Raw genomic sequence first — 12673 nt, 5'->3', positions numbered from 1 at the left:
TAAAAATCTATATGTTTATTAATATAAAATTTTAGAGACTATATTATAATTTTTTTTTTTTTTGAAATAGGGGGTTTGGGAAGTCGAACCTTAGACCTTTCAAGGCTACAGGATGCACTTTCCACCAGGCTAAGTCTTGGAGTGCAGACTATATTATAATTTATCACTAACTTTTTCATATTCAATTTAATCTTTTAGTTATAATTGTGGTAAATTAAAAAAAAATTAATTTTATTATTTAAAATTTAAAAATTTTGATTAAATATAAATTAATATAAATATTTATTTTTTTTATTTAATAAATCTTTTGAAGAATAATTATAAGTGATTAAAAATTTTTTATCAAAGTTATTTAAAATAAATAGTTAAAATTGATGTTAATGTGAAATAATTAATTTTATTATTTAAGATTTTAAGATTAAGATATAAATATAAAAAGCACTAAACATTTAAAAAAAAATTTATCCAATAAACTTTTTATTTAAAGATAACTTTTTATGAATAATATTCTAAAATTAATTGAATTGATGATAAGTTCAAGACCTTCTAAAAACATTGATTAAACTAAACTCAAAATGTCATAAAAGAAATGAAATTATTAACAATTTATCCAATATACATGAGAGTTTATATAAACAAAATATAACTAATAAACAATTAGAATAATCAATTTAATATAATTATGTGCAATTTGGATGCCAATAAAATTGATATTTCAAAAGGATAATAAAAAAAAAAAGTTTACTATGTTACATATATTAAGGATTAATAACTAAAATTTTAAATATATATTGAGAAATTTTTTTATATAATACTAAATTAAAATTATATATTCGTATGCGTTAAAGATATTCAAATAAAAATTATGAAGATATTCATCAAACAATTTTTATTTAGAGTTTGTAAACAACCATTTTTTGAGAAGTTTGGTGGACTACATTTTCTCAATTCCTTATTGAGGGAAAAAGAAAGTTTTGAGAACCAACTTCCTCTTCTTCTTTTTTTTTTCAACTATTTTCTCTATAGGAAAAGACTTTTCCATTGCAGCAGCGGCAATGAGCGACAAGTTGTTTTTCCTTTCACATTAGCTCTGGGATTTAGTTGTTGGATCTTGGGCCTGTTTTTGGATTGGAGCTTTATTTTTTGGGCTTCAAAAGCTTTTTTTAGCCTTGTACAAGTTTGGTTGTATTATAGGTTTGAGCCTTCATTAACAAAAATTTCCACGTAAAAAAAAAAAAAAAGAAAGAAAAAGCCAGAAATCCATCCTAAACTAGCAACAGGCTTATATTTAATAATTTCTTTTATGAGAAAATATATTTGCAAAAAGCACCTCAGAAATCGATAAATTTGTATTATAACCCACATTTCTAAGATTTATTTATTTTGTCTTTTCAGTTTCCTCTTGAGTTGTACGTAATGGATTAATTTCCTTCCCTAAAACGATTTCTACATCTGTAAACAAAGCGGAGATTTTGTCTCGCTACACCCACTTCACTTTCATTTCAATCCTAGGGTTCTTTCTTCAATTCTCTAGCTTCTTATCAACTGTAGTGTCCATAAATCAGGTACCGTTATACTCCCTCTCCCTCTTTGTTATTTATTTATTTATTTATTTTGCTGGGTTCTTCATCGAAGCTAAATAATATTGATATTTCGTGCATTGTATGTTATGTGTATTATTATTCTCTTTGGTGCTGAGAAAAACGAGAAATGGGAATTAAAGTTGAAATTATGTGCTTAAGGATCGTTTTGTCTTGGCTCCATATGTTTGAAAAAGGGTAAACTTTTACTTGCCATGTCAAGGCTGTCTAGCTCGCTGATTTTACGCTTTTATTGACCTAATTTTGAGTTTTTTTTCTCAGCCTATATTTTATCTGCAGCTCAAACTCAATAAAGTATTGATTTTAGTGGTGCAAATTTTAAGTTTGTGAATAGGTCATTTTATTAAACAATAATCGTATTTCATTAGTATGTTGTATTATTGATCTCACTTCTCTCTTTGTAACTTTGGGCGGTTAATTTTTAGGGGCTGTGAAGGAATTTTGAGGGATTTGGCAGCAAGAACTTGAGTCTATTAATTGGGAAGCAAGGAGAACCGGTTTAACTTCAGTTATTTATTTGTGGGTTGTGGGGTTGTGTTATTGTTGTCTACTCTAGGATATATGTTCTTGGTGAACTGAAATGAGTGTGGTTGGGTTTGATATTGGTAATGAAAACTGTGTTATTGCCGCTGTGAAGCAAAGGGGCATTGATGTGTTGTTGAACGATGAATCAAAACGTGAAACACCATCTGTGGTGTGTTTTGGGGAGAAACAGCGGTTTCTTGGGGCTGCTGGTGCTGCTTCTGCTACAATGAATCCAAAATCCACAATATCTCAAGTGAAGAGATTGATTGGCCGGAATTTCACAGATCCTAATGTTCAGAATGAGCTAAAAATGTTTCCATTTGAAACTTCTGGTGGACAGGATGGTGGCATTTTGATTCGCTTAAAATATTTGGGGGAGACATGTACATTTACACCAGTTCAGATCATGGCAATGCTCTTTTCACATTTGAAAGAAGTTGCAGAGAAAAATTTGGAAATGCCTGTTGCTGATTGTGTGATTGGGATACCATCATATTTCACAGACTTGCAGAGGCGGGCATATTTAAATGCTGCAACAATAGCTGGTTTGAAGTCTTTGAGGTTGATGCATGACTGTACTGCAACAGCACTTAGTTATGGGATCTACAAAACAGATTTCTCCAATGCAGGGCCAACATACATTGCATTTGTTGACATTGGTCATTGTGATATCCAAGTATCTATTGTATCGTTCGAGGCTGGGCATATGAGGGTTCTATCCCATGCTTTTGATAGCAATTTGGGAGGAAGGGATTTTGATGAGGTTTTGTTTAGTTATTTTGCCACACAGTTCAAGGAGAATTACAAAATAGATGTGTATTCTAATGTCAGGGCTTGTATTAGGTTAAGGGCAGCATGTGAGAAGTTGAAGAAGGTTTTAAGTGCAAATGCTGAGGCACCTCTACATATTGAGTGCTTGATGGATGAGAAAGACGTTAAAGGTTTTATCAAGAGAGAAGAATTTGAGAGATTGGCTTCAGAATTATTGGAGAGGATTTGTGTTCCTTGCAAGAAAGCTTTAGCTGATTCAGGTATACCAGTGGGGAAGATACATTCCGTTGAGCTTGTTGGTTCAGGGTCTAGAATACCATCTATTACTAAGTTGTTAGCTTCTCTGTTTGGGAGAGAACCCAGCCGCACGCTGAATGCTAGTGAATGTGTGGCACACGGATGCGCCCTCCAGTGTGCAATGCTCAGTCCAGTTTTTCGAGTTAGAGAATATGAGGTTTGTATCTTGAAATGAATTATGTGTTCTCTATAATTTACCCTGTAAATTTTTTGTTGTTTGTTGTTTCAGTATGTTAGCACAATCATTTTCCCTTTCAAATAAGATGTGTTTGTCCATTTTCTTTGAATACAAGTGTCTGCTTAAGTTCTTGTAACTTTGCTTTAGCTCAAGTAACATGTTTATAAAGAATCAAATTTATGTATACTATGATTGATTGCACCAATGAGTTAGCCAGTAGTGTCTAAAATCATCTTCCATGACTTTTCCATGTCGCCTGCTTATGTTTATCTGGTGGAGTTAGTAAGCGCACTACGAGAAACACTTTCCTTTGTTTGCAATCGCAAAGACAAATATTTCATAGTATGGTGGACAAATCTCTTTTCTCTCTCTCCCATTCCATTGGTGGTGTTACAGAAATACAATAATGTACATAAATCAGCTTAAAATTGTCCTATATTGAGAGAAATATTTACGTTCTACATACAAAAATATAATTGTAATTCATGTCATGCAGGTTCAAGATTCGTTTCCTTTCTCTATTGGATTTTCATCAGATAAAGGCCCAATTGGCACAGGGTCAAATGGCATGTTGTTTCCAAAAGGCCAACCTATTCCAAGTATCAAAATTTTGACATTCCAACGGAGTAGTTTGTTTCGTTTGGAAGCCTTTTATGCCAATCAAAATGAACTTCCCCCTGGCGTACCTTCAAAAATTAGTTCTTTCACAGTAAGCACACTGCAGCTTTTTCGGCACCCATACATAACATGAAAGATTGATTGCTAGTTGATTTCTGTGTTGGCTTCTCTCATGGTTGCCTTAAGACAGAATAAAAATCTACTGTTAATAAAATTGCTGATTCTGGTTTTTTTCACACATGCAGCATTGTTCTTGATGTGTATCAAGGTTATAAATTTTCTATTTGCACTTTAAAAATCTCATTTTATTTCAATGATAGATGATTAGATCTTTATTCATTGTCCAGTTGAAAATTGCTTCCACTTGTTGAAATCAATAATTATATAAGGAGTTTTGTTTCATCACAGGCATGCAATGCATGATCATAAAATGAAATGACATCCAACCTTACACTTTAACACTGCAGAACAATTTTTTATATCTTCCCCAAATGTGGTTGCCTTTCTCATGAGTGGTGAAGCTAGTGGTTCTTGTAAGTTCCTCAATTTAGCACATGGGCTAGTGTTCCATGTAAGCTATTTCGAAATGGAGAACATATACATTGCAACTTTTCAGGTAGAGTAATATGTGAAACCCAAGCAGCTTTTATTTACATCACTCATTGTATCAAAATCATAATGGTCATTCAAGTGTCTTTCCATCCTTTAGTTTGTTCAATCCCTGGTGATAGATGAGTTTCTGTATAAAGAGAAGAAGAAGAAGATACACCAGTGTGTCACCAATGGCAAAAGGATGAATAAAAATATTGTAACCTTTTGCTGGGACATGAGTGGACTTAAGATCTAGGGGTGTGATGAACATGGACATTTGACTTTTTATTAATGATCGGCTGTTGGTGTGGGAATGCCCTCCTGGAGTTCCCAATTTATGAATGGGACACGTAATAGTTACATAGTACATACTGATTCATTGTTACAAAAGGAAAGGAGATGCGACAGAGCAAACACTTCAATGTTTATACTCTAGTCTAGCATGATTTTCAATGCACCATCTTCATCTAATGTGCTTAATTTTCTGTATTTCTTGGAGGTGTAAGAATGCATCTGAAAATTGTAATAGTAAAAGAATGTTATATAAGGAATATGTTTTTGAGGATTGTTTGTTAAACAGTATCAGAACTTGATAGGGCAATATAAATGAGGAGATTTTTTAATTAGTGGGCAACTGGATAGAACCATAGTGGATTCTGCCTGTGCTGGGTGTTCATAAGTAGCGAATACTATAAATAAAATTGTTTAACATCGCATGCCTCTCTGTTTCCAGGATAACAGCTACTTTTTCTAAGATATGTAGATGTTTTTTCATTTGACACATGAATTGAGATACTGTGCACTTAACTTTTGCCATCTGCTTCTCACTAGTGTTGTGTGAGATGTAAATGTCTTTACATGTCAGTCTATCTATCTATGGATACCATGCAAATATATGTTCTTGTTATAGGTATGTATGTATCTTCTGTGATTGGATGATGTTGCTTCTGAGTTTATTTCAAAATATTTTGTGCAGATTGGTCCTTTCCCTGGCAGTATTAATGAAAACACAAGGATTAAAGTTAAAGTACAATTGAACCTTCATGGCATTGTCGCCATTGAGTCAGCTATGGTAAATATGAACTCTCTCTTTTTATTCTGTATCCTTATTAACTTCGTCCCTGTTTTAGGGATTTCTTATTTGGTCTAAATTATGGTATGACTTTAGTTGATGGAAGACCATGTAGATGATTATGTTAGGATGGACTATGCTCATCCAGAAGTAGACAAAATGGAGGTTGACACTGCATCTTTTTCTTCCACAAAGCTTGCAAATGGTGATGAGGATGATGTGACAATGCATGCCATGTCATCAGATCCTTCAGTGAGTTTATTATGTTGAATGTCTCTAGAGAGTTGTTAGGATTTACTTCTGCCACAATCATTGTCTAATGAGCTCAGAAAGTTCGCTTTATTATTAAAGAACTAAGGCATTGATATGATTGAAGAGCTAATAAACCTGAAAACTTAAGTTTTGTGGGTGAGAGCCCAATAGTAGGTTACATATCTCTAATAACATGTACTAGTTCTCTTTAAGTCATATGTTGCCTGAGTGGAAAGGATTAGGAGCACGCACTAAATTCATTTGAACTCCATTATTTTCTCAGGCTGATGGCATAACAAGGAATAGGGCCTGTCAGAGGCTTGAGATACCTGTTACTGAGAACATATATGGTGGAATGACTGAGGCTGAACTTTCAGAAGCTAAAGAGAAGGAATTTCAGTTAGCTCAACGGGACAAACTTGTGGAACAAGCGAAAAACCAGAAAAATGCCTTGGAATCCTTTGTTTATGAGACACGCAATAAGGTAGAACCTTAAATTTCTGACACCTATAGCTTCCCCAGATACCATAATATGGTCCCATTCTCTACTTGGTGATGATCAATTTGGTTTTTGCATGGCATGCCTTTCTGGAAATGTCTGTTGAATCTTTTTAAGGCTTTACATGTCAACTATATGCTGTGGTAAATGCAATTCATGGCATGTATATTATGTGAAATCATGATTTTTAAGTGCCATTCTTCTTGTATCTGTAGTTCTGTACAATAATATCCTGAACTTGTGAAGCTTGCTGTTTAATTATTGGGATTTGATTAGCTATGATTGACTTGCCTTAACAACAAACATGATATGAAACTAGATGAATGAAGGGCTGAATAAAATGTCTGAGATATTGATACCTCATAGTAGAGCTTAATCATTTAATCAAGCTCAAAGAGCACTTCTATTTCATTGTCCCTACCTTTTTCTGTTCTGGATTGAGAAACGATGACATGTTGTGAATAGCTTTTCAACACATATCGGAGCTTTGCCAGTGACCCAGAGAAAGAGGGAATCTCCAGGAGCCTACAGGAGACAGAGGAGTGGCTTTATGAAGATGGTGATGATGAAACTGAGAATACTTACACCTCAAAAATGCAGGATCTTAGGAAGGTTATTTCTCCAAATCTCAAAGTTTAGCATTCCATTATTGGTTCTCTTTGCTTGACATTTTCTTCCCCTGGCAATATATAGCTGGTAGATCCCATTGAGAATCGTTATAAAGATGCAGAAGCAAGAGCACAAGCTAAACGAGATTTGTTAAATAGCATTGTGGATTATCGCAAGTCTGTTGATTCTCGTCCAACAGAGGATAGGGAATTGGTAAGATAATGAAACGTTATCAACTGTAAATGTGTTTATTTATTTTTAATAACAGAGCTGTGGCTTTTTCCAGATCATTAATGAGTGCAATAAAGCTGAACATTGGCTGAGAGAGAGAACCCAACAACAAGATTCTCTACCCAAGAACGCCAATCCTGTATTATGGTCATGGGAGATAAAGAGGAGGACAGAGGAGTTGAACTCGTACTATTCTTCTATATCTGCATTTTAGAAAGTTCACTTTTTTTATTAGTTAACTGGTTGGGATCTTTTTTTTTTGTTTTGTTTTGAAAAAAAAAAGAACTTTGATCTCTAACTCATTGCACCAAGACCTGATTCAGTGATCCTATACCTTTCAGTTAATTGCATTTACTTCTGATCATGATCAGTGGTCTTCTGAGATTGTTAGTAACCTTTCCTATCATGGATTTCAGGATATGCAAACAGATAACGGAAAGGAAGTCTTCTCCGCAAAATTCAGAGGACAAGAAGGGTCCAGACCTGCAAGTATAGCTTCAAGTTGTTGAAGACCACTTCGGAAAAGTTCACTTAAAATTCACACTTCCAACTTACACAATTAACAGTTTACACAGCCTATTATACAATTTTGATATTGGCAGTCTTACAGAAAAAGTAGTAAGACTATTAAGGATCCAGTTTTCCTTGGTTTTCAGTGACCTGATAATGTGTTGTTACTACTAGGGCAGATTGTGAGGTGCTCATAAAGATGGGTGGCTGCTGTGGCGTTTGACCTAAGCCCTTCAATACTTATTTACCTGTTTCAATGCTTCTGGATGTACAAAAGAATTTGAATTTTTCATAATCTTCACTGATGTAACCGTGTTGCGTGCTTGGTTGATTGGCAAGTTTGCCGTCTGGATCTGACTTCTTTCCCTATTGACATGGATACCTTGTTACATGGGATGGCTGTTACATATTTTCTCAGAAAGTAGAAAAGGCCTTTGAAAGGAAAGCTGCTGCAAATCCTGGAAGAAGGAAAATGCAATCTTGAGTGAAGCACATGATTGTTTTTATTGTTAGCGCTTCTGATTCGCTTGTTAAACGTGCTAGTTGACTCCCCTCTCATAATTGATTTCTATAAAGGAACTCATATTAAACAGGTTTTATTTTTTGATTTTTTTTTTCCAATTGAAAGAAAAAAGAGAGAAAAGATCAGATGAAAACAATTTATGGGTTGTGATGAGCAAGCATAAGACTAGTCATGCTGAGCCACGTGGATTTACAAGGCAATCTGGCCAAGCTTAAGCTAGTTTAGCTGAATGCAAGAGAAACCATTGAATTGATTCTAATAAAAAATGTGTACAAGAATGAAAAGGGCACATGTATTACGACATAAAAAGAAAGGAAAATGTGGCGTCCCTATTCAGCTTTTCTTCCTCCCGACATTTTTATAACTTCTAAACCCTCCACACTCCTGCCAGCCAAAGAAAAAAGAAAAGAAACACATTTGCATCAGCTAAGTATGAAACACAACTTTTAAGGGAACCCTCAATCTGCTGATTGATTTCTCTTTTGTTCCCATGCAAGAAGCTGCTGCTCCTTCAAAGTTGATGCAATTCTTGAAGTTTTTCTGCTTACATCTTCATTCATAGAAGGCTCTTCAGAATCAGAATCAACTAACTGAAACCTCAGAAGAGGACTGATGGTCAGAACACATGCCCCCTTGTGCTTCGCTTATCAATTCAACATCTCAAATAATCACTTTTTTGGATTTGATATTAAAAATTGTTGGAAACGATTAACCTGCTATTTTGATGTATTGGGGAATTTTGTCATCATTTGTAACTCAATTTTCTATATGAGGTGATTTTGATTTTCTTTTAATTAAGTTTAACTGTATACTTGTGTTTAAAATTATAAGCCATTTTCCATAAAAGCGATAATTTCATGTGATTATACTTTGTAAACCATTATCCTACTTAATGTTAACTCGTTATATAGCATTAATCTAATTAAAAATCCACCTTTTCATAAATGAGAATTCGATTTTACTAAAACTATCTTAATATTATTTAGTTATAGATAATAATCTAAATGCACATGTCTTTAAAGCCACTCCAAAAATTACTTTTAATTTATTTATTGCCCGAAAATTAACTTAGTATCTTAACCATAAATTTTTTTATAACTCAGATGAAAACTTGTTTTTGGTGGAGTACTTTCTTCAACAGTATTCAAACTTGCTTGTGTCGATATTTTTATTTTAGTTTAATATTCTTAATCATTAGCCGTTAAAAGTTAATAATTAAAATTAAAAAAGAAAATTTATTTAATCTTAAAAATAATAAAGAAAACTCCCAGCGGACTCAACCGTATATATATACGTATATATAAAAAAAAAAAAAGGAATCTAAGAATCATTGAACAAGAGCAGCGTAGAGGATCATAATTTAGGGTTTGCAAATTTGCATAAAATATAAAAATAAGAAAACAAGTTAAACGTGTAAAAATATTGTAATTAATAAATGTGTTGAATAATGTATGAGGATTATATTACAATTCCTGCACACTACAGATACTTATTTTTAATTTCCCAATTGAAGAAAAAAGATAAAGAAAGGAATAAACTTCATCATTTAAAAAACACAAGTTTGGAATTGGAAAGGATTAAGGCACGCATCCTTTTTATTATTACAAAAAAAAAACATTATATATTTCTCACAACAGGAATAATTAAGATTCTTTCGGCATAGTTAGGATTTGTCTGACTGCAAAAATAAATAAATAATATTAAAAATGAAAACATGGTCTTTGTACGGCTAATTTATAAAAGGTAAGCCGCCATCTCCATGCAGATGCTTATTCATTGTCAATTAAGGTAACTCATGCCCCTTTCACCCTCTTCTTCCAAACATTTGTTTGTCAAATTAATCTTCTAAAATATTTTTAAAATTTAAAATTGATTAATAAATTTATTTGATATAAACTCAAATTAATTTAGCTAATAATTTTAAATAGCAAATGGATTATATACTCTCATCCATCCACCTATGGTATGACTCACATCACTTCATTTTCTTAGTGGTTCAACCAAACTGCATATACACACAATCAATAAAACATGTATTACATTCAAGATGTGTCTTGCTAACAAAATCAGACCATATACAGAAAATTAAGCAGAAAAAATGGAGCAGAAAGATTCCAATTATGAAACTCAGCATCACTCAGGAATACTCTGCAGATTAGGCTTCCACGATCGTTGATGTGACTCAAATTGATTGGAGCTGTTGTCCATCAACTGAGACAGAACTTGTGTTACTGATAATTCTTTCATTTCAACCATACCCACCAACTCCTGCAGCTGTTTTTTGCTAATCTTGATCTTTACTTCTGTACTTGAAGATGGTAATAAGCGTTTTTCGTCTTCATCAAACTCCTCCTCTTCTATATTGATGACCTTATTGTCTAGCCAGCTGCTTCCATTGGTAGAATAAAACCGGTCGTGCACCGGTGAGCCCCAGTCATCCCCGCCCCATTGCGTAGATGATTCATGGCGTAAACAATTGCCCATATAATTCTCTTGTTTGGGGGTGCTGCTTTTCTTTCTAAAGTGTTGGTTGGTGGGTTACTGTAGGTGTAGAGAGAGAACAATTTGGAGATGGGGAAGCGGTGGGTATATATAATGGAGGAGAGATATCAGGGAAAGAGTCAAATGTAGGAGGAACCTGCTGGATGATCTCGTATGTGCCCTTTTTAAAAAAAAAATGATAATAAATGGACTCAATTACTGCTTAGCCATCTTCGCTACTGATATAACCGCCGGGCTTCCTCTATCTTGGGTGAGACCGGGCCTAATAGGAGAATAATGATCCAAACCCCATCAAACCCTCCTTAGACTGGCCAACTCAGTATCTCAGGTCTCGATCTAGACACACCGGACCAGATGAATTATCGGCGAATCCAGACGCAGCAGGAAAAAGCCCAGTCCAGTGATGTAATGTGAGGGAGCGGAGCTGATCCAGTCACTTCACAGCCCAACCCGCACGCATGCCTAATGAATTAAATGGCCGTCTGGCATGAAAAGGAGTATGACACATTCGTACGTACGGGCCTGAGTGACATAGATCACTAGCACAATAGTGAAGAGGCGGGAAGCATCAGGGGGGCAGGTAAGAAAAGGAGGGGTCTTCCTTCTTCTTCCGGCTTCTTTCTCGGCTCCATATTTTTTTATTTTATTTTTATCTGCAATTCTGACATATCCATATTACACTAGTTCATTAACTTTACTTGAATGTCAGAGGTGTCCACCGAGAGCATTTTCGTAGATCCCTGACCATTTTTTTTTATTTTGCAAGTCTTTTTATCAAATCAAACCTTGAGAGGTATGAACCCATATGATGTATTCAAAAGAAAACTAAATCTATCATGAATCAAGAAGAAAATCAGATTCATCGAGTACTCATAGATTTAGATCTTCATCTGTAACTGCGCAATTGTTTGGTTGCTCATAAGCCAAAGGGTTCCAAAAGGGATGTGGTGAAGTGTGAACGGAGTTGGAGAGGGAATCTTTAAGTAAAATTGAAAAAAAAAGTAGGTGTGAACGCAAATTACCCAAAGGAATCTCTCAGGCCTTTGATTAGCTTTTGAGGTTTTTTTTCTTTTTATGATGATGATGGCTAATTGGCTATTGCGTAGCCTAAAAAGCAAAGAGAAATAAGCAGCAATAGTATGATTTCACGTGTGAGTGCTCACGTGATTGATGATTATCATCATTTTCATGCCAATTAGGATTAATCTTATCCACTCTCAACATCGATCCCCACCTACATAAATTCCATTAACTTTTTTTTTAATAAAAAATTAAATTCAAAGAAGCTGTAATAACAATATATTAATATGTTTCAAATAACTACTTTTATATTTTTTTAATTAAAAATTATAAATTAAAAGATAAAATATAAAATTTTTAAATTTTATTTAAATATATTTACAATGGATATCTTCAACTGCTTTTATTTTATATACGAATTAAAAGTGAATAAATATCATATTAATAATATCCATTGTTATCCGATGAAGTTGAAAAAGTAACGCTTAATTAAATATAATTTGTATATTTTCAAGAAAAAGCAAAGTTATTTTATTTTTTAATACTTTTAAAATTATTTTATTATTTTATAAAAGTTTAATATTGGTGAAAACTAGTCATAAAATAAGCTGACGTAGTTTTTTAAAAATATATTTTTAAATATTTTTATCACACTTTTTTAAATATCTCATAATTGTATAAACAAATTTTTATATTACAAAATTAAATGCTATTTATTAGCCGTACATAGATAAAATCCACCAATTTTTTTAATAAAAATTAATTATTTTCTTCATTTATTAAGTCCTGCTATATTGTAAGAAAACAAAAAAAAATAAGAAATAATGTTAAGGATAATTACAGGAATGGTTTTGGATAGTTGTGGAAATTCAAC

The 12673-nt window shown here is 33.4% G+C and overlaps 2 protein-coding genes across 3 annotated transcripts; one reads left to right on the top strand and one right to left on the bottom strand.

Annotated features, from left to right (window-relative positions):
• The first annotated feature begins 1392 nt into the window (after positions 1-1392).
• On the top strand, positions 1393-8353 carry LOC110602123 (heat shock 70 kDa protein 16). Of its 2 annotated transcripts, XM_021739552.2 has the most exons (10): positions 1394-1565; positions 2027-3351; positions 3869-4081; positions 5558-5653; positions 5750-5905; positions 6189-6389; positions 6870-7016; positions 7098-7226; positions 7300-7430; positions 7661-8353. In XM_021739552.2, the coding sequence occupies exons 2-10, from the start codon at positions 2182-2184 to the stop codon at positions 7737-7739; spliced, it is 2322 nt and encodes a 773-aa protein (XP_021595244.1). In that variant the 5' UTR covers positions 1394-1565; positions 2027-2181; the 3' UTR covers positions 7740-8353. The 2 variants fall into 2 exon arrangements, with proteins under 2 accessions (XP_021595245.1, XP_021595244.1); XM_021739553.2 differs by lacking the exon at positions 3869-4081 and having other exon boundaries at positions 1393-1565.
• A 1860-nt stretch (positions 8354-10213) lies between these two features.
• LOC110601367 lies at positions 10214-11245 on the bottom strand. Its single transcript, XM_021738480.2, has one exon. It carries the CDS (start codon positions 10759-10761, stop codon positions 10411-10413), a length of 351 nt encoding a protein of 116 aa, XP_021594172.1. The 5' UTR covers positions 10762-11245; the 3' UTR covers positions 10214-10410.
• Positions 11246-12673: the final 1428 nt, after the last annotated feature.

Source organism: Manihot esculenta, chromosome 15, assembly GCF_001659605.2.
Source record: "Manihot esculenta cultivar AM560-2 chromosome 15, M.esculenta_v8, whole genome shotgun sequence".
Taxonomy (NCBI): domain Eukaryota; kingdom Viridiplantae; phylum Streptophyta; class Magnoliopsida; order Malpighiales; family Euphorbiaceae; genus Manihot; species Manihot esculenta.
This window is presented reverse-complemented; position numbering and strand designations above follow the sequence as displayed.

Coding starts and splice junctions, on each gene's coding strand:
- LOC110602123 (XM_021739552.2), top strand. CDS start 2,182: ATGAGTGTGGTTGGGTTTGATATTGGTAATGAAAACTGTGTTATTGCC. Junction 5,654..5,749: donor TCGCCATTGAGTCAGCTATG/GTAAATATGAAC, acceptor GTATGACTTTAG/TTGATGGAAGACCATGTAGA. Junction 7,227..7,299: donor CAACAGAGGATAGGGAATTG/GTAAGATAATGA, acceptor GGCTTTTTCCAG/ATCATTAATGAGTGCAATAA.
- LOC110601367 (XM_021738480.2), bottom strand. CDS start 10,761: ATGGGCAATTGTTTACGCCATGAATCATCTACGCAATGGGGCGGGGAT.